The sequence below is a fragment of the Lepisosteus platostomus genome, chromosome 1, assembly GCF_059453375.1.
Source record: "Lepisosteus platostomus isolate fLepPlt1 chromosome 1, fLepPlt1.hap1, whole genome shotgun sequence".
Lineage (NCBI taxonomy): Eukaryota > Metazoa > Chordata > Actinopteri > Semionotiformes > Lepisosteidae > Lepisosteus > Lepisosteus platostomus.
In genome coordinates, this window is record NC_142611.1 from 57304796 (window position 1) to 57331197 (window position 26402).

At 35.2% G+C, this 26402-nt stretch overlaps 1 protein-coding gene across 1 annotated transcript; it reads left to right on the forward strand.

The window, feature by feature from the left end:
• The first annotated feature begins 5577 nt into the window (after positions 1-5577).
• Positions 5578-26402, forward strand: ednraa (endothelin receptor type Aa). Its single transcript, XM_088633148.1, has 8 exons — positions 5578-5936; positions 7889-8380; positions 15376-15503; positions 18048-18246; positions 20740-20892; positions 21293-21426; positions 22355-22463; positions 24167-26402. Exons 2-8 carry the CDS (start codon positions 7943-7945, stop codon positions 24305-24307), a joined length of 1302 nt encoding a protein of 433 aa, XP_088489274.1. The 5' UTR covers positions 5578-5936; positions 7889-7942; the 3' UTR covers positions 24308-26402.

Below are 26402 nucleotides of genomic sequence, written 5' to 3' on the forward strand. Positions count from 1 at the left end.
AGGAATTCATGTTGTTTATTTTAGCTGATTACTATAAGTTTGTGATTACCATTGTTTGTTATATTTGATCAATGTTTTCTAATTAGTGTAAAGCCAACACATTAGTACCTTATCATATGGTGTAAGGGAGGGTTGCTTTTGTCTTTCAACCATATGTACTGTATACTGTAGTACATAATGCAATGGTATAGGGGAGACCTTGGTTAGAAGTTAGCTTTTTGCAGTGGTTTTCTACACCAAACCATTGCAAATGTAACATAACATCACTTTATTAGGCCTATACAATTTCTTGCATTAGGAATTTGTCTTTTCACATACCCCAGCTTGCTCTCCATGAGACACAGACAGGGATAGAGAAGCTTGGGGTCAGAGCACAGGCTCAGCCATAGTACAGCACCCCTCAAGCAGTTGGGGTTAGGGGCCTTGCTCAGGGATTCCTAGGTAGGATTCCTCTGCCAGCTGTAGCTGTAGGATTTGAACCGGCAACCTTCAAGCCATTGGCGCAGATCCTTAGCCACAGAGCCACCGCTCCGCCTATCAGACTTTACTATTTTTAATCTCAGGTGTTCTGTTGAAGTTTTGTTTTCAGTTAACAAAATGCTACATAAAAAGTTTTTTACTCAAATTATACAGTTTCTCGTGAACCAATCAATACAGGATTTCTAAGCTTCTTACCAAAGTAAAACCATGCAGCTGTAATGGAAGTACAGTGCAGTGTCTGCAGCAAGACACCAAGTTATCCTTAAACAAAATGATGAGAGGTGAGAGCAAGGAAGATTCGCATTGAGAATAGTAATCATTTGTCTTCTTTGTTTTCTGAAACCTTTCTCAATTTTTTGTTGCATACCCACCATATTTGTAATTGCCAGTTACATAATTAAATATCTTGTCTTGCTACCAACATATTACAGGTGATAATTTGTAAATCACAAGGTGCCAGGGCTCAAATGAGTAAATGGGAGAGAGAGAATTTACTATTAATCTATTTGAATCGCCATGTTTGCTTCACACAAGCAAATCCATCTTTGTAACCTTACATGCCAGACTCCCCAGATCTGCGTTGTAGCACTATTTTCTGTTAATTTTCTTCCAAAGCTCACTGCTTTTACATGCAGCACCTGCTGCTCCATTGAATGCTCCAGCAGAGTGCTCATTTTTGTAACAAAAAGGGTGGATGGAAATAGGAGCTTTAACTTTGCATTACCATCCTGGCATACAGCTCGCAGTGGTCAGAATTAATTGCTGGGTTTTGCAGAAGATAAACAGGTTAGGGCTTTCCTAAGACTTGCAGGCACACAAGAAGCCCACTCCATGGACGCCACTCCATGACCACTGTTACTTTGAATATTGCAGTACAAAAGACAGCCTTAAAAATAATAAAATGGTCCTATGACTTCTAATTCTGTTTTATTTTAAGCTAATGCCCCAGTTAAGGAATTGCTTATATCCAACTTGTACTCTGTTTAAATTTCCCCGAGGGTATGTACCAACATGCAGAGAGCACATTTAAACAGATGCTGTCAGAGAACACACATGCAAATTACCAGGCTGGCTGCCATCTTTTAGTTCAGACAGAATTACATTAATATGTTATTAAGACAAAAAAAATGTAAAAACATGAAAGCCATAACAACAGGAACCAGGTAAAAGTTTCATCATTTATTTATATATTTGTTAACAAAGCCTAACTTGGCCTCCAAAGGACACATTACTGCATGTAACCACAAGATTTTGATCACAAATCCAGAATCATATTCTGTTAAGAAAAAACAAAGTCCTGCAGACCATGACTGGGGCAGTGGATAAAACATATTCAGTCTCATTGTAATGAAAACACTACTTTTTATACAATGAAATGTCTACTATTCAGTAACCTCTGGGGTGGTCTTAATTACTATGTATTCTTGGAAAAAAAAAGCTGATCTAAAAATAATGAAACTATTTTTGGTATTCTTTATAAACAAGGGGAATAAGTCAGTCTTATAGGAACATTTAATAATTTGAGGCATCTCGGACATTTTTATATCTGCCCATAAAATATAAAGTATTAAAGAAAAAGTAAAGCTGCTATTTAAGTATTTATTTTTCACTAGCATCCTTTCATTCCTTAATTTAAATAATTTTATCAAAATACTTTTTCTTGATCAATTAAATGCTGTCATTTTGTTATGCAGTCAACAAAAGACAAACATTGTACACTGTCTATAAAATCTCAGACTATGTCTTACTGAACAGGGCTCTTTGTCAAACCCTAACTGTGAATTTAATTAAAGGGGACATTCATATGAAAACCTGTCATACAATTACTATTGTTGTACATCCTAGCTAAACCAAATTTGTTTTACGTGGGTTTACTAACTAAAAAGAATTAAAAATTAAACCTTTCTTGGGATCTAAAATTAAATTAAAATGGAGTACAAACAATAGTTCTGGGAAAACATTTGGCCTTTAACATACTGTATTGTAACCTTCTCAGAGGTCAGTTCCAAGTTGGTGGCCTTAACAGGAAATGTTTATTTATATGCTGTTCTACACCCTCGAGCTACTCTTCTGTCTCACTACTTGTCATAGAAAGCTGTTTCTCTTCATACAACAATAACATCTCAGTTAAGTTCTCACATATCTTAAACGAGATTTCTGACTTTTCTTAAACCCTTAATTCTGAAATGATCTGACTCTCGCTGATTTAGCAAAGTGAAATGATGTGTTCATTCTCAAATACTTTAGGTTCTTCAGTATCTATTGAATAGTGAGGATGTTTAAGTGTAGTTAACAATATAAAGTTAATACAGATGTCAACAGCTTTACAATCAATCACATATTCCTCCATAGAGTAGCTAATGATGTCAAAAAAGAATAATGAAAATGGCATATGCACACATACTGTATATTCTGTACTGATTCAAAGTTACGCCAGTGGAAATCTGCTTGTTTCACAATAGCATATTGTAACTATTGCGACATGACTTCACCAGGAAAGAACACCCAGATGGGAAACAATACCCACAGTCACAGATCTGTGTGAGAAATTACAAAAGGAAAGACGTTTACTCTTCAAGGGGCCTAACAGCAACCGCAAGAAACCCAGCTGTGATAAGCATGGCCCTGATTCCCCAGTACAATTCAGATGCATATTCTAAATTAGGGATACACAGTATCTACCTTTGTGGTGACGTTTGATAGTAAGCAGGTATTAGTTTGAAAATCATGTCCTTAAACCTCATAAGCTTTGGTACTAAAAATTAAAAGTATCTCTTCCAGAGATAATCATATTTTTTAAGAGATTATTTAACAAAAGCTCCAAAAAACATGATTTTGATATTGTAACATTTTTAGAAATGTTAGTGCACCCTTATCTGAAATGTCTTCACTTGAAGGGTGTCAACTCTAGGGGTAGTATTTTGTTATTTCACCACCAATGGTGGCGGTTTAGAAATTATCATAAAGTACAGACTACTTCTGGTTTTGGTGTGAGCCCTGACACACCACTCAGCCAGAAAGCAGATTTTACTAGGAAACAAGGGATTTGAAATAATGCAGGACAATGATGAGAAGTGTTTTTGTACATCTCTATAATGTTTACATGGTTTTCACTCATGTCTCTGAGTACTCTAATAATATGTTGTAATCAGCATAGTTCTGTTGAGTTCCTGAATGCACTGCCAATGCTCCTTTTCAGGCCCGAGTTATATAGTATTTAAGGTTATTCATGTCATGTTACAATAGCTTCTTACGCACGTAATGCTTTTAATTAAAGCCAGCCCTAGAACGTTGAACAAGCAGCAGCTTGAACATATCTGAGTAATTTCCATTGTGGTTAAACTTCAGTGTTGTAACACTGGGGCACACGTACGTCTGGAAATGTGTGTCATCTTCAATGTCTGCTTTTTTCTTTTTAAATGCACCGAATGTTGATTTAATTAATTGCAGCACCAAATTATATTATTTTTGAAAGTGTTTTATTATCCATTTTGTTTTAAACTTCATCTATGAGCTGAACATAGCAACACAGGTAATTACAGTATGTTGCTTTAGCATTTCTACAGTTGTGTTTGAAATGGTGCTGTTCATTACAGTACCTTCTGGTAACAACATGTGATGAGGATTTGTTTGATACTGGTAAGTACAGGATATTGAAAACATTCATTTATTCAGGAAGATATGTCTGAGGAGCAAATATTTATATCAGTTATGTGAGCTTTTAACATCTTCAGCGTTCTTCTGCTGTATAAGGGTAGATAGCTTGCATGTTGTTTTAATGAACAGTACATATTAATGGTAAGCTATAAATGTCTTGCTTACTATTTTTTTCATGTGAAACTGTATTCGTAGAGAAGAGCTTACCAACAGAACGTGTGCTCAATAGACATTTTTTTGTACATTTTGATTTATTATTCTGGGTAGCACAGTAATGCAGTGGTTAGCCTTTCTATCTCACAGTGCTGGGGCCATGGGTTCAGTACTGGACCTACAGTATCTGCTATCCACTATCTGCATGGAGATTGTGCATACAAAAAAACCCATACAAAAACCCCGTGTTTGTATGGGTTTTCTCTGGGTGCTCTGGTTTCCTCCCACAGTTCAAAGACATACTGGTAGGTGAACTGGCTTCTGGGAAAACCAGCCCTGGTGTAAGTGTGTGTGTGTGTCTGTCTGAGATGGACTGGTGACCCATCCAGGGTGTACAATGTCTTATACCCATTGCATGCCCGGATAGGTTCTAGCTACACTGCGACCCTGGATTGGGAAGTGGTTATTAAATGGATGGATGGATTTATTATTCTATGTTTCTACACTTCCCTCCTAACTGGTACATCTAGATCATTTCTGATAATCTATGAAAAAATAGAGAAAATGAACTGTATGTGTCTATACTGTATAAAAAGCGCTTAGTACTTCCATAACATTTATGCTTCTATAGCATATCTATAGTGGCTACTCTAACAATATAGTGTACATTTTAAAACATTTTTTAACAGAAAACAGTTACAATTCTATTTTATTAAGAAGAAGCAAACTTGTGTTTATAGAGTATGTTACTTATTCATGTGAATGGTACAGAAAACAGTTTGTATTTAAGGTTTTGTTTCAGAAAAGGAATGGTATCTGCGAGGTGGACAGCTACAGTCTGACATTATCTTTATTCATTCTGGGGAAAGCAGCAGTGTGGTTTGCACAGTGGTCATTAAGTGTTCCTCCTACACCATCTTTGCAGCAATTTCACTTTAATCTCACATTAAGTCTCCCAGAGGCAATGGAAGAATGTTGATATCAATTGGTTCGCTGTAACAGTTTCACAACTTTGCTGATATCCTATTAATTCCAATTGACGTCTGATTGCAGTGCAACATCAAGATAAAAAAATGCGCTTTTCAGAATTTGAACAAGCAATCATTTATTTTATATTTTCCATGGGTACTCCTTTTTTTTGCAACCAGTATGGCAAAGGAAGGAAAAGTGGGCATGGAACTGTTTCTGTTTTATTATATTTTTAGATTTTATCTTTGAAGCTTTTAGCAAAGGAAATTGTTGCACAGGGGCACGATCTTGAGAGGGAAACAGATTAGGAACTCTGTGTTCCCAGATGCCTGTGAGCCTGTGCTTTGAGATGACTGTCAGCAGGCAGTGCAGTTGGAGCTGGTGTTTCCTTTGGGGGCCCAAGCTGTTACTTGAAGGAGGTGGAGATTTTCAATCCCACCCAGTCAAAATGCTCTGCTGCCTTTCAGACAGACTCTGAGGTGAAAAAAAAAAGTAACTCTCCACAGGAAAACCCTGAGACACAATATTCAGCACCTCACAGCAGACATACAAACCAAGTGGGATACTTCTATACTTTGATACTCTGTTAATTACTCATGTGATGTGATACAGATGTCTGGGGGCCTAAGTGAAACTTCATTAGATGGTTCCAAGGGGAAAAGAACATTTTACGAACGGTAGGTGAAAACCAAATGCATTTATTATTTATAAATATATCAGTTTTATTTCTGTCACAGAGCCCATTTACGTTACAGTGATCCTAAACTGTGATGCTAGATGAAGGGCTGTCAGCTAAATAGTTCTTTGTGTACTAGACAGCAGCAGGGACCTTGTTCAGGAGGCAGAATTTTAATTTCAAATCAGGGCAGAGACATGATAAGGTTTTCAAGACATTATTGGGATTTATTGACCTATTGCATAAGGGTCTGCTAAAGATTAAAGTCTCTGTAAGAAAGTTAATAGCAAGCCTTACTCTGATAAAGTGATTCATTCTGTACTTTTGAAAAGTTAGCACAGCTGAATACTTTATTTGACGTACATTTCCTCAACCTTGTAATAACCGATTGAAAGCAAGACCTCCTTTATTGTTAAATAAGAATATATAATAGGAAGGAGAAATTATTTTATTTGAAGAACACTAGGTCAGTTATTTGGCCTACAGTACTGTTTCATTGGCACTATTTTTTAGAAGAATGAGAGGTTCTATATAAAATGATATTCAGGTGGTTTTACAAAAATACATTCCTATTCTCTTTAAAATATTTTTTGCCCTAGTTATCTGGTTTTACCTCACTGTTACTATAGTTTTCTATAGTTTCACCCCGTGTTTTTTTCACTTTTCTGTACTGGAACATAATTAAACCACTATAACATTCCTTAAAAGTATTTATTATGACACCCTATGGGTCAACATAGTACAGAACACTTACTCTATATTAAACTAAAACCACGGGAAACACTATGTACTGTAGGAAAATATTTAAAATATATTTAAGATGTTCAATATTTACAGTATATCATTTCTCCTTTTCTCATAACCAAACAAGGTATTTTTCAGAGATCCAAAAACACAGGATTGCGAAATTACTGTCGCTGTTCTAAAATCAGAAACAGAAAGGAAATGGAGATCAAGGAAAACCACACTAATGAAAACTGAGCGAGGGATGTTTTTCAAAACAACAATGAAGAAGTATCCTTCTTTTGTCCAAACAATCAAACACAAAACAGGCAGTAACTGGACCACTCAGACTAAAAAAGTCAGGAAAGATCAAAATTAAGGAAAGTTCAAAATGAGACATTTTTATTAAAGAGAATACAGTAAATTACAGTATTTTAAAGTTTTACTTAATTATGGTAGATATGATTAAATATTGAATTAGGAATTGGTCTCAAATAAAGTAATGTGCTAGCATTCCATTTTATCAATATTTTTTTAAGAACTCTCCTTTCAAAACAAAATAAAACAACACTGAAGTATGACAGTTTTTCTGCATTAAGAAGAGTTTAACATGTGCTACAAGCTGCCTGACAGTTTCTAAAAAAACACTCTCCATTATCTGACAAATAAGACAGGATAGATATACAGGAGGTCTACAGCATTTTTAGAACTGTAATATTGAACATGACAGTCCTATCATAACTATTTTGTTAATCATACATTGCATTTAAGGATACAAGATCACATTATTAGTGAATATACGACAGATCACTTCTACAAGCAACAATTTTAAAGTTTTTCAATGAGTTGTACAGTACAGTATATTTACAGTAAAGATCTGTAGCACACAAATATCAGTTTTATAGTTTAAACGTTATAGTTTAAAAAGTTTAAAAGTTAAAAAGTTAAAAATTATTTAAAGGAATAATCTGAAAATTAGAACAGAAGATACTTCTTGCTTTAAGAAGGCAAGTTCCTTTGCAGCTCCTCCCTCAAATATTTATTTTAACTAGGTTCTTCTACATGTTGGCAAACACATCTATTTAAATTTCAGCTAATGTTTATAAATACTGGTGGTTTGTGCTATTTGCTTACTAAGAAACTGAGTGTTTAATATGTTTGCATTAAGTATAATTCTATTCAGTTTAGAAAACTGTGTCATTTATATGTTGTTTTTCTAATTTCATTCAGGTCATTTTACCAGAGGACTTTGAATTTCCATTGGGTCATTCTTCATTAACAAGGATGGAATCTAAGTTCAGCATGTTGTTTGTGGCTATCTGTGCTGTGAGTTTTGGAACATGTCAGGCAGATGTTGCCAATGTGTCTTCAGGAGCCGCCAAGGTGGAGAACTTTCTGTTGACCGCTCTACCGCCGAGCTCCCAGAGCCCCAACGCAGCCCCTTTCAGTAACCGTTCTACAATATTACAAAAGTGGAATGACAGTGTTCCCAGAAGACCGCCCATGTGCAGTTCACAAACCAAAATCCAAGGTTATTTCCAGTACATCACCACGGTGATATCTTGCTGCATTTTTGTCATTGGCATGGTTGGGAATGCCACCCTTCTAAGGATTATCTACCAGAACAAATGCATGAGGAATGGGCCCAATGCACTGATTGCCAGCCTGGCACTAGGGGATCTTATCTACATTGCCATTGACATCCCCATCCATGTCTATAAGGTAGGAATTCATTACATTCTTCCATAATGTTATCCCAGCTTATTTGGGATAGTAATTCCCGCATCCTCTCCTCATTTTTAATAGGCAGTTTGGCCATTAACTACGTTTCTAATACACCAATTGGATTTTTAAATGGGTCCTGATGGCTCAGAATGGCTCAGTATCCATACTGAAACAACTCCAGAGTCAAATTAAATATCAGACGGATAATGTTGGGTTTATTCTGTATGTTTTGGCTATGACATAATTTGATTGCTAGTAAAAACTTTTCTGGCAAGAGCATCATAAAATATATGTGTGGTTTGGGCCAAATTACCCACTCAAGTCAAGGAACCACTAGGTAAGTGTTTAGTACTGGGAATGTCCACCATACAACCAGAAACAAACAGGCAAAGGGCATGGAGAGGACTGGTAGAAACACTGATAACAGACAACTGAGAAGTTCTGCCTTCTATCTGTAATCCAACTGACGTCAGTGGCACTAGATGGTTGTAGATGGCATTGATGAATGCATCCATCCAGCTGTTAAGTTGATTCAAACTCTGGTGGTATAGTGGACCAGTGCAGGACATGTTGGCATGAAATACTGCTGAAATATTAAAAAACTACATTGGAATGGTGTAGATTTACCAATGGGTTGACCAAAGTGCACTTAAATGAACAGTGCTCCAAAATTATATAAAGGGGATTGATGTATGAAAAAAAGAACTGAAATGTGATATCCCCTTTGGTTTTGTTTCAGGGTTTAGCTTTGAATCATATGTAACTAAATGCGATTTTCTCATTCTGATGTCAATTTATAGCAGTTTCACTAGACGGCATATAGCATCAACAATACAAACAATGTCAGAAGACCAAAAGCTGTTGTTTGTTAGGAATTGCTTGATTAAGTTACCCTGACATATGTTTCAGATTTGTGCAGTGTGTGACAAAATAAAAAGCAAGATGAATCCAAAAGCTGGCATTATTGGTCCCCTACCACTTTGTGAACAAAATTTTTCCCTTAACAGACCTTTGCAAACATTATGTTTTTTTCTTGTATTCACAGCCTCTGCCCTCGCCAAATGGCAGATAGATTTCTGACACATGCAAAATGTCTTTCTTTGCTGATATCTTCAGTACTATAGCCCAGTAATGTTCAGTATGGATGCTGTGATTGTTGCTGCACGGAAGCAATTGGTTAAACACTTACACAACGTATCTGGGCAAATGGCAAGTGTTTCCTGTCAGTTGGTGGTACCACCACTAGTGCAGTGATTCCCAGTCTTGGTCCTGGAGGCCAGATGTTTCTGCAGGTCTCCTTAAAGCATTACCACCTAAAGAGCTGGGAGAAGCTGTTTAACCGGTGCAATTGAGCCAATAATGACCTGCATAAGGCCATAAGAAGTCCAGCTGTACTGAAAATCTGTAGACACACAGGTCATCCAGGACATGGACTGGGAATTCCTGCCCTTAGTGACTTCATGCTGCAGTGTTTTTGATAGCTCTATTCCCAGCATTCATTCCTTCTTTCTTTCATTGAGCCAGCTAACCTCTGTGCCCTTATGAGTGCACATACTGTAACACTTTTCCACATGAAGACTCCCAAGTGCACATATCTGATTATACTTGCATATGTTGTCAGCTTTATATAATTTTATTCTCAAGACATACAGTAGCAAGGAGTGTAAAAAGTACATGTGAATAGAACAGCCTATTTTCATATCAGAATTAGACAGATAAATCAGAATTTTACCACTAAACATTAGTGAAGAAAATACATGGGAGTCCCACTACATTAAAAAAGGCTATTAACAAAACCTCAACACAATAAAAGTCCAAAGAAAAATAAATAAATAAAATGAGTATAAATAAATAAAACATCTATGAAACAAGTATTGCAGTTACAGATATCAACCAGCACTGTGGCAAGCTAATGGCTAAAAGCATCTGCAAAGGGAAATTGGTCTAGTTTCATGTTTTTTTCTATAACGAATTCCAGTCTGCTGGAAACTGAAAAGAACGACGACCAAAAGCCAAAAACTAATTTAATTAGCTCAGTTTCTGTCAAACTTTATGAGAGAAATAAGTTGTGCAAGTAAAGAAGGGTTTTCCTAATTAGTATGTCACAGATAATAAATCAGTTTTTCAGTCTCCTTGTATGAAGAGGAGGCCACTTAACGAAGATGAACAGTAAGGACATCTAACATAAAACAGTAGTGTTCAGGCTTCTGGACTTGTAAGTGGAAAGTTTTGGGTTCAAATCTCAGGCATATGAATACTATTGAATCCTTGAGCAAGGTACTAAGATTGTTCTATTTAAATATCCACCTAGAAATAGATGTAAAAATGGATAGAAGCATCAGCCAGATGCTTATTAACCAGATTACTGTACTAAGGTCTAGTTACAAATCTTGCAGCAGAGTGGTGTAGACCATTGTGCTTCCTTAGTATGATTTTAGCTACAATGTTATAATTAACATCTCTATCCATCCATTTTGTAACCCCTTCTTTCAACTCAAGGTTGTGGGGGAGCCAAAGCCTATCCCAGCAAGCAAAGAGTGCAAGACAGAATACACCCTGGACAGGAAGCTAGCCCATCGTGAGGGAGAAAGGCAAACGCAGACACACACACTCACACCAAGAGCCATTGTCCCAGACACCAGTTAACCTATCAGTATATTTTTGGAGTGTGGGAAAAAACCAGTGCATTGTGCATCACAGACAGATATCTAAATATTTCCAAACAGTTATTTTGTTTCACTCGAAGACAATAGTTTCTAAGTCAAGATGTAACTGCAGGTTATGTATTACAAAAGCCCTACAAGATCCTACAGAGCATACGATCAAGTTATCTCTTAAACATTAATTAAAGAAATGTATGCTCCTGGACTGAAGCTGTTACTGTGGATGGAGATGAGAGTGAGAATTGTGACCGCAATATAGAACTTTGCAGAATTCCTTTTGTCATGGATGGGTAGCAGTAAGTTAAACTAGCACATACTGCACTTGATCTTGAATTTGATTAGATAATTGGAGATAATTGTGAAAACATTTCAGATTTTCTCTCTGTTTTAAGACCACAGTCACTAAGCCTGTTCAGTAACATTGAAAGAAATGTCAAAATAAATCAGCTGATGAGACAAATTGTAGTGCTACTCTCACTAAGTCTTGCAGTGAGAAGAAGGTAGGGACCAGTCAAAAGTTGAGGGTTGAATTGGAATAATGCTGTGTGCCTGAGGGCATAGGTTTCTATATGGCATTTCCTGAACAGCTGAGCCCAGGCTAACCCCCCATTCCACCGCTACACAGGATCTTTTTTCACTCTCCTGTCATTCCACGGTTCGTCCCTTCCAACATCCGTGACAGTACCCCCAATGTGTTGTGATAAGACGAGCTAATACTTCTTCAGATATGAGAGACAAGAGAAAATATACATTTAAAAAAATGGAATAGTTGGGTTAAAGATTGGAGGTAGGGCAATAGGACAGTTACTGTGGGTATTGACTGTTTTTATGGTGTCGGCTTCATCTACATAAATAATTACACATTATGAAAGGTACTCCTCTCTTTTTTTTAAGGTCCTCTTGCTGCCCTATAGTTAGCACAGTCTGGAAACCAGCTATGTACAATGCACAAGAACAGTGACAATTTACACATCCGTAAAATGTTGACAGCATGTCCTTGAAATACCCATTTAAAAAATGTGTAAAAAGATCTTTAAACATTTAATACATCCACCCTGTTTAAGTTATTGTTTTTCTCTTGTTTTGCTTTCTCTGTCCCATACCTGAGACCTGAAATAAACAGAAAATTAATTTTGAAACGTAAAAGGTCCCCAGTGTGCTCTTATGTAATTAGCTCACTGTCTGTTGCTCCTCATAAAAATGTCTCCAGAGCATATCATTATACCAGCCTCAAAACAGGCCAGTACTTTCATCTAGCTATGATGGAATTTTATTAATATATTGTACAGTACAGTAAGTCAATTTTTTGCACATAGATAGACAGCCTTTATACTGTATACAATACGTAATGTACTCCTAAGTGTCTTGATACATCCACTCTGATGACACATACAGTATACAACTGTTGTTCATTTATTTAATTTATTAGTGATATGAGATACCAGTTTGAAGCCCATTGTACAGTTTATAGTCTAACTTTCAATCAAGAGAATAAAATGTATAAAACTTTTATTGTGAATCAATTTTAAAATTATTAGGGGGAAAGACAGACAAACATTTGAATTGGGAAGCAAATGTTACCTACTGAGTTATGTTCCTTTTTTCTATTTTATTTACACATAGACATTGAAAAAAAAGTGTTTACAAAGTTTTTTTGTCCTTTTGTTTAATATGGAATCTAGTAAATAATTTATGTCAGATATTACTGTATTTTGTGTTATTTAGAATATCTTTTGAATATAATTGTAATTATAATTATACATAGCATATTATTTTTATATAAATTATAATAATTATTGGTTTGACTCAAGGTTTTATTTTTTAGTGACCAAAAAATGAATAAAACAAATCAGTTTAATTCCACCTAAAACACAGGTCTTCAACTCTTCAAATCAGCCATTTAAAGATGGATGTTTCATAACAATTTCTTTCTTAAACCATAAAACAAAAAATCAGGATGCAATTTATCTACAACAAAATATACCATTGCAATGGGTTTTCTTACTACATAGATAATGCTGTTTATACAATAGCACACATTTGCTGTGTTCTATTTTGTTTTTGTTTAATAACCAGAGGTCTTTGTACAGTACATTTTCTTTTTTTCTTTTATCTTTTTTATCTTACCTTACAAATAACAATTTGAGTGGTCTTTGTTAATTTCAAATCTTTTTTTATCCTGTTAACAAAAGTCATGTAAAAATATTTTCATCCAACATGTGAACCTGAACAAATTATAACACGTCCTGTTAGAGATTTACGTAGTGCTTGTATTAAGTTGTAATTCAAAATGAATTTTGCCTGTACACTTTTAAAACTACTATCAGAAATCTAAAGAACATACTGTACAACTCCATGAGTAGTAACAGTGATTTTCTGACAGAATGCAATTCACATCTGAGGTTTATGTTGGGGAAACCCTGCTTTAATAGCAGTTTGTTCAGAACATTGGGCTATGGAGGAATCTGGCCAAAGGCAATTAAAGAGCCCTACTCTACTAGAAACAAAAAGCATGAAACAAAAGATTCATTCTACCACTTGAGTCTGACAAGAACGATTGAATAATCTTTCAAGAGAGAGGTTAGCCATTTAAAATGAATTTTCCACAAACTTTACAAAATTATTCAGCTCATTGAATGCATGCATAAATCATGGCATGGAAGGTGCCATGTCTTCTACAATTCTTATTTTAGCAAGAGTATTTCTAAGCGTACTGATAAGTCTTACAGTTGTTGTTTTACTTTATTCAGTATATATTAAGCATTCTGTTTTGACAGGGCATTCAGTATTTTAAAAGGAATTAAAAATGAAATCAGTAAAGTGAATTTACTTCAAGATAAGAGAACACATTTATTTTTTGCAGAATATATCAAAAGAACTTGCCACACTTTCCATTTTAATGTTTTTTTGATGGTTTACTGTTATTAAACATAGCAGTTGAAAACCGTACTTTTGAACAGCGTTTTTCTGAAGGGATTTTAAAATAAACTTTTCTGAGATTAGAAAATAAAGTCATTTTACTGCTACAGTACATGCATCACAAGCATTTGATGTTACTGAAAGTGGATCACTTTGTAAAGAATGTAGCAATACAATTGATGCCACTACTTTTCCCCTCTTCCATTGTCCTACACACTTCTAATTAAACCACATGCTTTGTGGAAACATAAACACAGGATGCACCACTGAAACATTTCCTTGACAGGCCACAGTGAGTTGCCAGATATCACCCCAGAATGTGATGGCCAAAGGCAATCCCGGAGAAAGGAACACTGCCAGACTAGGACTGATGAAAAAGAGTCCAAGAGGAAAAGGAACATGTTTTCCCCTCAGGACAGACGTTAGTGCCTTCAGGAGGAGGAGAATAATTGTAATTAGTCATGGATGGTTCTGCGGAAACAATTCTTCAATGTCTACAAACTCACAGCATCAATTCTTGCACGCATTTAATAGCTGTGTAATCGTTTCCAAGAAGAATAACACCAGCAATTTATTGAGAATGTGAAAGCAGTAACAGATTCTTTCTCCATTATTACCATAAGCAGTAATAGCATTTTATTACTTTGCAGTCTTCTTACCCTTGAATGGTTGCACTTAAAAAAGTAAAACACTTTTTTTAATTACCTACCAAACCTAGAAACTGAAAAGAGCAAAATTTCCTTTGGGGAACTGGGGAATTTGTTAGAAGGTTATCATCCATGTTATCAAACAGAAAGGGTCACCCACAATTGAGTGCTTCAGACAGAACTGAAAATAACTTTCTTTTAATCAGCTGAAGGTGGCTTCTGACTTGTATGATGCAACAGCTGTAAGCATGCTTGTACTGATACGTGACTCCTTACTGGAAATGAGATACAGTTTCTCTTTGCTAATGACAACATTTTTTTCTCAATTTCAGCCATTCTCAAACCTTTAGTCTCCAGTATAGGACTCTCTGTAGCTGAAGGAGCTAAATCAGAATCCCCTGATCTGGTCCTGGAGGCCATGTGTGTAAATAGGTTTTCAGGGTGTCTTTGAGTTTCAGCTCATTGCTGGCTTCATTGGATCTCTTCAGAAGGAAGTGCTTTAATCAAAACGGCAGACACATCTGGCCTCCAGGATCGGGACTGGGGACCCCTGATCTAAATCTTCAAGGATGAGTGGTTGATTGTTCCCCAAGACACATGCAGTATTTTGAACCCAAAGATGACCATGAAACCAATGTTGTTGTTTTTTATTTTTTCTTCCTCACTTAATCATTTTTCCTGTACCCAGATCTTAGAAGCACGTGCAGACATTTTCAACTTTCCTTTGTTTTTTTATGGTAATATTGCTCTGTTCTACCCTCAGATTTTGGCACACCGGTGGCCTTTTGATGACTCTCCAATGGGCCTTTTCCTCTGCAAACTGTTCCCCTTCCTCCAGAAGGCCTCAGTGGGGATCACTGGCTTAAACCTATGTGCCCTCAGTGTTGACAGGTATTCATCCTTACTCCCCTTTGAGCTTTTAGATGCCCTGGATATTTCACATCTGGTAGAATATAAAAAGTATTTGTGGTCAAATCAATGTCAGACTCTAACTGTACCCATCTGTGATTCCCAAACTACTAGAAATGCTTCACAATAAAGCAACAGCATATTCACAACTTAGTAGCTCTGCCCAAACTTGCAAATGTACAGCTGTATTTCACAATAAACTACAACAAACACCTATTTTCAGACAGGACATAGAAATATAAAATGAATTACAAAACTGTGTTTGAAAGTATTATAGTATTATAGCTATATATAATAATCGCCCAGTACCTAAGTAATGCAGTTTTACTTAGTAAACAAACTGTAGTAGATGTAACTGACGAACAGAACTCTTTCCATATATATAAATATAAGAATATTTTATGTGTAATATTCTTATACACAAAATTAAAAGTAGTAAAATACTATACAGTATATAGGAAGGATTACATAAACAGGTATATTCTTTTCTACACATTGACTTTTTAATTCAGAGCCCCCCTATCACCTCAGAATTGGTACTGTCTGGAAAATCCAAGACTTCCCATATGCACACTGCATAACTAATTTTGATAAGAAATATTTAAAGTTTGGGATACATAAGAATAAATTAAATAAAAGACTTTTGACTTAATGTGGTAATGTTTGCCTCTGGGTTGAAAGATAAACTAATAAGCTAAAGGCTTTTGTCCTTAAGATAAGTAATATAGTTTCTAGTTGGATATTTTAGTTGGAGCGAAGAACATTCCATATTATTGGAGTCAGAAGTAAACTGATTACGTGATGTTTCATTGCTTCTAAGTTCCTTGATTCTTGTAGTTTTGTTGTTGTTGGTTTTGTAATTAAAAACACAAGCAGTTTGTGTACAGGGATGTAAACAGTAAAGACCATGCAGTGTTTAATGTAGGGACTAAATATTTATGCAAAATACGTTAATGAAAACAACAGTGATGCAGTTTATGACATGTGGTTAAATGTTAATCTGATGTGCACAAGAGACAGAGCAGAGCTGTGAAGAGAAATGGCTGACTCCAAGTGAAGTATATCGTACCGAGATGCTAGACCTCGAACAATGTCATTCATTCACTTCCACTGAAGTCTTTGCGGCCCTGAACTGATTACTGTCTCCTTTTTTCATATTTTATGAAATGCTGACATTAACTGTCTCCTTTTTAATATAAAATACTAGGCGTTAAGGAAGAAGCTGTGTAAGTGTGAAGACAGTCCAGTGTGTCCTCAGTTTATTAAGAATGTTGTACAGCTGTAGGAAGCTGTAGAACAAGAAAAAAAATATTTTTTCTATTGTAGTATTATTGTGGTGAGCTTCATTCCAAGCACTATAAAAAAGGTTAGATATGCAATCTTAGCGTCTTACTGTTTTCTAGTGTTCACTGCTGTAATGTCTGTAATGTACCTTAAAAAGTGGTCTCAAAACTCTTTCTTTACCCTTTTAACCATCACATTATAAATTGTTACCTGGACATTTCTAATGAAGTATCATTAGGTTAAACTAACAAGTTCCATAGATGTAACAAGAAAGTGAAGTTGAAAGACCAATCTTGGCAAAAACAATACATTGGGAGTTTCTGTAAAGAGATCCAGGAGGGAGATTTTAATTATTTTAATATTATTTAGCTTTGTTGTGCTCTGCACCAAGATGAGCTGTTTATCTGGTCATGTGAATGCGTAGTGCCTCAAGGATATTCTTAGTCACAAAAGAACCTTTCAGGTCTACCTCAAAAATATGTTGTTCATCAAAACCTAAGGAAACGTGCCCTTCCTCTGACCTTTCATTAAAAAACAAAAACACTGGGTCAACTTTAACAAGCTGCAGTAAAGTTGCTGCCTGAATAATCTCTATAAAGAGCACTTTTAGTTGTGATAATCTCATAAAACAAAGGAAAGAGACTAATGCTATTGATCAGCAAATTCAACAAAAAAATATCACTCTGAGAGGACATTTTCACTGCAGTGGGGAATTACAAATACACTGCAAATACAAATGGTTCAAAGAAAGTGCAAATCTTTTCATTTCTTGTGATAGTTTTCCTCTGTGTCTTTTGCCGCCTGTAAAGCCATTCAGCAGATCTTAAAGAGAATCAAAGGGAAGAACATTAATTTCTGGTCTGCTGTTTTGTAAACCTTGTGAACAAGTCACCAAAAAACAAATCAATATTGTAAAATCTATTTATAAAAGTGATCAAAGTTTTTATTAAGTACAATTGAGTGGGTTCTGTATATGAAGGGGTCAACCATCACATTGAAAGAAAAATAAATTGTAGTAAGATTAAGAAAAATATTGTCTGGACGTTGATCCGCAGTTTGTAATAATAGAATTGACAGGGAAATGATTCTGTTTGAAGCTAAGAATTTATTAACCACATTCTGTGCTGTTTTACTTCCTACTTACTTAAGAAATAACTCATTGAGAGTAAAGGATCTTGTGTCAGTGAAAGAGTGCACAGGTCATTGCAAGGCTGTTTTTGAGAGATCTATTCTGTGTTGCAGGTACAGGGCTGTGGCCTCATGGAGTCGAGTCCAGGGAGCTGGGATTCCACTGCGGACAGCTATAGAAATCATCTCCATATGGGTCATATCAATCACCCTGGCTGTGCCTGAGGCTATCGTCTTTGACATGGTCCACTTTGAATACAAAAACATGTCAATCTCAACTTGCATGCTGAGCCCAAAATCCACTCTAATGATGGTAAAACAGATTCATTAATCTACAATTATTAAAAGGCACATGAATTGTTTGAGCTGTCATAAAGTTTGGTTCAGATTTAAATTCACAACATGCTATAAAATAATGTGGCACTCTCCTAAAGAAACTGCTGTAAAATTAATAAGCTTAAATTTTTATTTTTCAGTTAAGACTTGGCAACACTATTCAAATAGAGTTCTGAACATTTTTCAACACATAAAATGTTACAATAAAAGGGAATTTACATTATTTGTTTAGCTAGTTAATAAACTTGCTTTGGAGTAGTGTCAGAAATGTGTACTTCTTAATCATATTTATGTTTAAAAAAACTATAAAATGAACATACACAGAAGGGCTATTATTTCATACAGAAAGAGCTACTGTATTAAGAATAATCTACAGATTATCAAAAGTGTTCATAAATATACTGTCTATAAGTGCTACAAACATTTGAAGAAGAATTGAATTGGTGTCAAGTTCATACAGTATATGATTTCAGTTAAGGCCTTTGTTTTATCTGTTTTTTGGCAGCATTAACCTACTGTAATAAATTTGAGCAACAGCTTTGCTTTAAGTTTGAAGGATCAGTTTCAATTAAATTTATGCCCTCCCTACATCCTTTACAGCTATCCCCACGTGGATTTAAAATGAAAAATGAATTCTCACCTTCCTGAAATAGCATTCAGCGAATATAAGGAAATTGTCAGCAGTATTCAGGAATGTACCCACGCTCGCAAGTACAGAAATTGCATATGAAAAAGGAAAAAGACGTCAAACCTCATTGTTAAAAAACTATAACTTGACATTCATCTTGAGGGTTTGTACCTTTGTACTGTTGATTGCCCTCTTTTACAAAAAGTCTTTTTTTTCTGGTTTTGAAGTAGCAATAGGCTCTTAATGTAAAGCCATGCACATTAAACAGCATCTCTAAAGCCTTTTATGCCTTTTTATGGTAAATAAAAGATCACTCGGAAAAACAGCAGCACCAGTAAATTGGGAAGAATTGTAATGATGCTGTTCAAAAGACAGAAACAATGAAAATATAATTAGGAGACCATTTAGATTTTATACAGTTATAATGTAAAACTATGAAGTACTATAAACTGAAGTCTGAAGTAAATCTAAACAAAAATAAGGATTATAACTACAAATATGTGCTCAGAAAACATACTAAAAAACATGTATTAATTATATTAATATTACTGTTGTCATTGGTATATTGAAAGAAGAGTTTTTATCAGCAATGAATCATTTAAATTAGTTTTAATTGAGTTTCAGATGTATAGTCTTAATATTAATTTCAGTGAATTTAATAATTAAAAAATAATAATTAGTTGCACATCCCACTCATCACAATATAGCTTCACATCCTAGGGTTCTTTATATACAGGAAGGAACCAACATCATCCAACCCTGAAGTAAAGTGCCCACTTGGGTGACTTCTGGCAGATATTATGGGCCAGCAGCCCTACTACACAACAGATATCGGAAACATGTTTACCAATTTAAACAAGGAGGAACTTTAGGAAGGCCAGCTTGTACAAGATAGAGTAGAATTCAGCAGGATTTAGAGGATTAATTACACTTTTGGAAAGTGCCACGTAACCTCCTGTTTTTATAAATAGCACCCATAGCACAGCTAATTTTAAAATGTCAACACAATGAAAATGGTCCTGTATAACATGTGAAAAGACATGAATGTTGTTTCTTTAAAAAAAACAAAATCATTGTTTTACTGGCAAACTCATGGTAGATACAGTAATTGAAGACAGACTGAGAGACTGCAGTCACTATACTCACTAATGTACACATTTGCAAAGCAGACCCATATGTTCAGAGATAGCACGCCATTTGCTATCTGTTAAAAAATCATGAATAATACTGCCTTAACAATTTAAAATACAAAGGAAACATACTGTACTTAGAATTTGATATACTGTACAGTATACCAGCTCGGTAGATGAAATATTGATGGGTACCATGTTGTAGTCTAAACACAAAATGTTGCAGGTTATGTATTTAAAATCTAATAGCCTACATGTTATTGTACCTGCTAAATGAATGCACTTTTCATTCAAATTGTTTTCCCTTTCTGTGGACTTACAGGCCTCCTGTGCGTATTGTAGTCTTGATTTAATTAGTTTGATAGGAAACATCACATCCAAAACTTTGAGATTAATTTAGTTAAACAAACATGGATAAAGAATCAGTGGTGGAATTTTCATGTGTTCTATTTGCTTGAGCCAAACAAAAAATGCCCCAAATCCATCTGCTCCTCCAAGGATGGAATTTGATTGCTCTGCACATGAAGACTCAGTGTTCACCAATGCTCTGTTTGGATACAGAGTACTCATACTTAATGTCTCCAACAGCATATTTGCATCTCCAGAAGCAGCAGTTTAGATTTCATTTTGCTTTTCAAACTAAAAAACATAAACTGTTTCCAGTATTCAGAGAAGATCTTGCAGATCTCAACGTCTTAATTTGCTTCTGCAGACCTATGTGAACGTGAAGGACTGGTGGCTCTTTGGATTCTACTTTTGTGTGCCTCTGGCCTGCACAGCCTTTTTCTACACTCTCATGACGTGTGAGATGCTGAACCACAGGAATGGGAGTCTGAGAATCGTCCTGAGCGAACATCTCAAACAGGTACGTCCTCCAGCAGTTACCACTGCTCATTACAATGCATGTTGAACTGAAATGACAATGGACGTGGAAGGACAAACAGTATCCGAAAGGTTTCCTCTAACAGAACAGACATACAGGCCACCTTTGTAGCTGTTGTTTTATTGCTTCCTTTCTTGCTTTCCATCCATAAGAAGAATCCTTCGCATTTGCCATTTTGCTGTTCGGACATCCCACCATTGGACAATCATACATTGTATAAACTACAACATTGTGTACACTTCATAGTAATAATAATGAAGAAGAAAACAATATGAAATGTTTCCAATCCATATGTAATATCAGTATTGACTTTATATATTTTAATGTCTACAAAAAGTGTTCTCACTGAATTGTCTATGTTTTCGTTTTCCATGGGCTGCAGAGGCGTGAAGTGGCCAAAGCCGTATTTTGCCTAGTTCTTATTTTTGCACTTTGCTGGCTCCCACTGCACATAAGCAGGATATTAAAAAAAACAGTGTACATTGACACTGACAAAGGACGATGTGACCTTCTGAAGTAAGTGCTGCTTCTATTATGACAATTTTTAAAATAGTTGTTCTGAGACATAGTAAGCAGTCTTAATGGAATCAGAATACTCATATAGGGTTTTTACTTTCTGACTATGTTGTACACCTACAAAAGAATAATCAATCCCCCAAATGATGTAAGATTAGAAATAGATGATTGAATTGTGTTTTATTAAACTTTTGAATTCATTTAATTTTTTTCATTGATTTTTAATAAAGATCATTTAATTAATTTTATGTTTTGTTACTTTTAGATACCCTAGGAGTTATATATACTGTAAGTTTTGTCACTGTAGATTTACTTCATAATGTATTTGATTTGGGTTTTGGGAGTATAGAACTACCTTTGGGAGTATACAGTAGATACCTAGCCATCCTGTTATCCAAATGTGCTAAATGAGCTGAATGGCCTCATCCTGTTTGTAATTATCTTAGTAGACCTATGTTTGAATTATTATTTTATCAAATGTTATGTTTGTGAAATTCATTCACAAAGGACATTGCTTCCTACAGTATACATAAAAAGTTCCTTCTGGAAAAAAAAACCCAATTTGCAACTCAGTACAGTATACATTAAAATCATGTAATTTTTAATATGTAATTTCATGTAATTAATGTAATTTTGACACCCGAAAAAGGCTCCACAGCCGAAACATTGTATTTTCAGCATGGAATAAACCTACAGTATTACTTGTTCCTTTGCAGCCTACACATGCTGACGCAGCTACCCACCTGAACTAATATTTAATGTTTTTTTTACTTTTGTACTTATATAGTGTCTCCCAAAACATATACACAGTATATACCTAATAGAAAAGATTGATGCTACTAAATATACAGTATTTGAAAATAATTCCCTTCATATTTCTATTTTGGATTTTTTTGTCATTAATAGTACTTTCTCTTCTGTGTTTCAGCTTTCTATTGATACTCGACTATGCTGGTATTAATTTGGCAACTGTGAACTCCTGTATAAACCCTATAATTCTGTATTTGGTGAGCAAGAAATTTAAAAATTGTTTCAAAGTAAGTAGTTTCTTTCTAAAATACAGTGGGTCATTCTCCTCTGCTCGTTCAACCCTTTCCTGAAGATAAATATTGATTTCTTGTTGACGGGTGACTGTATTTTAAATGATATCCACACTAACACATTCCTTTCACAAAATGTAAACTTGTTCAGTGATTTATAATGTCATATCTGAGAAGAGGTCACCAACTCCACACATTCCACCAGTGGACGTGTGGGCGAGAAAAAACACATTTTATAAGCTCAAAGATTAGCATTTCCCAGGAGAAGTGTATTCCTTTTAAACTACAGCGGTAGAAAACTTCAGAGCACCTTTTATGCCATTTCGAGACATGCTAAACAATAAGCTTAGATCAATTAAAACAGGACTCCTGGGCAGCTTTGTTATTAATTTGTAATAGACTACAGTACTGTACATGCCCATTATACAGCAAAAACAGGTAAGAAATACTTTTCAGTCCCATTCAAAAGCAAAATAATGGTAGTTCTCAAATTTGAGGGTTATGGGAGTATGGAGTTTGGAATAGGATTGCGTGAAAATGGAAGAAACTGCCCAGCCATGTTTTTGGATAGCAGAATGAGACCTTCGGATCAAATAGCTACTAACTACCAAATTTGCTGGTTGGGCCCAGTTTGTCTCATTTGTCATATGTAAATGAACTATGCTCACTGTGACTTTAAACCTCTGCTTTATAACAAAATCAATCCTGTTCTGTGGAATTGTTTTCTTTATAACAACAAACACTGTACAAAATGCAATTTTATTCAAGTTTCTCTAGACTTTTCTTTATTCTAGAGAGAAAAGTCCTCTCTAGAAGATCATCCCACTAATCTTTTGCATAAAAAGTGAATATTACTGTACCTTGAAACCAGTGTGTATAGACCAGTACTTCAGAAAAAACATTTATGAACATTATAATCAAGTTGGGCAAATGAACATATCATTGTGTTTACGCTTCAAAGTAAACACTATTTCACACGTACTGATGTTAAATAATATTTATTTTTAAAACAGCCATTATGAATCAATAGACATTTTCATAATGCTTCTGTATTAATGCCTCTGTTTCTGAATAAATACTGGAAGCCATTACACAAGTTTATTTTTCATAACATCACACTGTTGGATTGCAGAGCTTTGAATTTAAGTTCAATGAGATCTCACAGTGCACAGCTGTGGAAGGATAACAGGGCTGCAGGGGAGTGACCTCTCCAAAGATAATATTGAGCTTTAAGTTGACTACATGATTAGAAACTGATCAGACTGAAAATAAACCTTACTGACATCTTCACTATAAATAGAGCCCTATAACCCACCTCCCTATTGAAACATCATGCACTAGGTGGTAACTCTCTAAGACACATTCCACTGTTGACACTATAGTTATTTAATGCAGTACCAGCAGTCCGATACATTGGATCTATTTTCCGCTGATATGCCCATTAATAAATAATTGAATTTGTAAGCACATGCCTTGTAAGGCCTGAAAACATGGAAATCACAATGGACAGCAAAGCATTTTCTCACTGAGCTAAGATTTGCTTTGAACAAACCTGACACCAACTACACATGTGAGTCCCTTGATGCTGTATACCCAACTAGTGTAAATTAAACTCACACAAAAATGTAGCTCTCAGCTCTTCACCGATTGCTTAATTATGTTTCTTAAGTGTATATTTGATTCATCCTTTTATCTTGCAGTCCTGTCTCTGTTGCTGGCGCTATTCGGGGAATCTGATAAGCAGTATGGTGCCTTTGAATGGGACAAGCATACAGTACAAAAACCAGGAGCCGAACAACCACAACCCTGATCGCAGCTTGCGCAAGGACAGCGATAATTGAATGGATCTGTCTGGAGCACACTCTTCAGCACAGAGTACCAGCATGGCCGGCAACTGTGCTTGGAGAGAGGATGGAAGTTTCTTCCTTGGGCAGCTTAAATGCACTCAGCTTTTAATGAAAGCAAAAGAAGCCACACAACAAAGGACACATTGACTCTGTTATTGTGGCACCTAATAAATCCAGCAATTTCAGGATCTGACATCATTTGCAGGTCAATTTGTTACAAGGCTACAGCTGTTTGGAGAACAAGGAGCAGCTGTGGATTGTAATGTACACTTTAATATATGAAGTAATACAAACAAATATATTTTCAATATGGGGTTAAAACAAAACTGAAAGCCTGTAACACTGTTTGTCAATTCAGAAAAACAAAGTCAGACACATCTTACAGCTGTCTTACTCGGTTGAGTACTGTAGCTGAGGTGTATCTGGGTCGTTCATATCAATCATGGGATGTTACATTCCTTCACCCCACAAAATGGATGGCAGAATGCCATAATGGAGGAAAAGGAGCAATGGACTGATCACCTAGCTGAGGTGCATCACAGCTGATTTCTGAAAACCAAGTCATTTCTTTTGCAAGGGAAAATCACTATAAATCTACACTTGTATCAGATGTTCCTGGATACATACATTCTTTAATGACTGAAAAGAGTGTTTGGTGGCTAATAACTCACGTATCTTGCATGTGAATGAAAGCATTTTCTGGAGGCAAATCAGGAGTATCATACCAAAAATAGTATTAATAGTGTTTTAAAATTGTAAATGCTTTGCTGAAAACATACATTTTATGCGGATAATCCAGTATATCATTTGTCTGTGCTCAAACATATCTATATATTGTACCTTTCTCCCTCACAGAAAGCAAAGGAGAAACAAGACATTGTTTATTACACCCTTTGAACGAAAAGGTGGCATATTTCACCTTGATAATCCCAAAAACCCATTTCTATGTTAGAGAATTAAGTCCCCTTTATCTACAGTATACTGAAAGAAACTCTGCTATCCTGGTACTGATTTCTTTATCTATACTAGGAAAGTTTCCTTTTCTGTGTCCTAGTATTTTACCAGAAAGTACATAATAGGACAAATGTATTGTCCATTATGAAAGCAGATGGATGAGGTTTGTGTTTTATGAAACCTTAAAAACTGAATACCACTTTCCATAAGAAGATCACAACTGAATTTGTATTTTATATTACTCTAAATTGCCCTTAAAATGCCTCATTTAGTATGTGGCAACAAACAGAAATAAAATGAACACGAATAACAGCACGTGGAATCTCTGTTGCCATTCCTAAAGCAGGATGTCACTATTGAGCTTTTTCATATCCATGTGGAATCATCTATTCGCTCATATCACGATGAGTGAAAGTGCTAGAAATTGTTAAAAAAGTGAAAAAATGCAATTACTGTATGAGGGAAAACATTTTTATGTTTACTTATTTGTGTTTAAACCAGTTTTTATTTTATTGTGTTATAAGCTTTTTACTGTCTCCTAGTTGAAACTGGTGGAAACAAGGATTCAGTCATTTGACATCAGTTTTATGAAATCATTGGTTAAATAAATATAGAGAGATTACATCTGTGCATGCATGTTTGAAGGTAAACTTTCTGCCATGATCATTAATTAAATCAAAATTGCCTTAACACTTATTGAATGGAATGAAAGGCATTATATACCGGAGTATTTTTGCTAGAGGATTCAGAAAATAAAGAGATCAGTTTACTCCAAAGTGTTTATTTTCTCAGGATTACCAACAGCAGCATACCTTAAATCTGAACCTTAGAAATGCTTGAGGATACAGTATGTTTCATCAAGTTGGTTACTTTGATATTTTGTGCTTTAAAACATGTTTTTGACACTTTAGTAAAGCAATGATATAATTTCCTCATTAAAAGAAAAAATTCAAATGTAAATGTAAAGTTATGCTTTGTTCATGTTTGTTCATTTTCCATATTAAAGTGCTGATGATTTCATAATAAGATTTTATTAGTTAAAACAGATATGACATATTAATTGTATGGTAAAGTGTATTATATCTGTCTATCTAATGACATTTAGGAAATAAATATTTTCAGTTTTCTAAAAATA

Bases quoted from the DNA above. Each gene is read 5' to 3' on its own strand.
- ednraa (XM_088633148.1), top strand. From the start codon at position 7,943: ATGGAATCTAAGTTCAGCATGTTGTTTGTGGCTATCTGTGCTGTGAGT. The intron at 8,381-15,375 runs GTAGGAATTCAT...TTCTACCCTCAG, and splicing joins TCCCCATCCATGTCTATAAG to ATTTTGGCACACCGGTGGCC. The intron at 22,464-24,166 runs GTAAGTAGTTTC...TTTATCTTGCAG, and splicing joins AATTTAAAAATTGTTTCAAA to TCCTGTCTCTGTTGCTGGCG.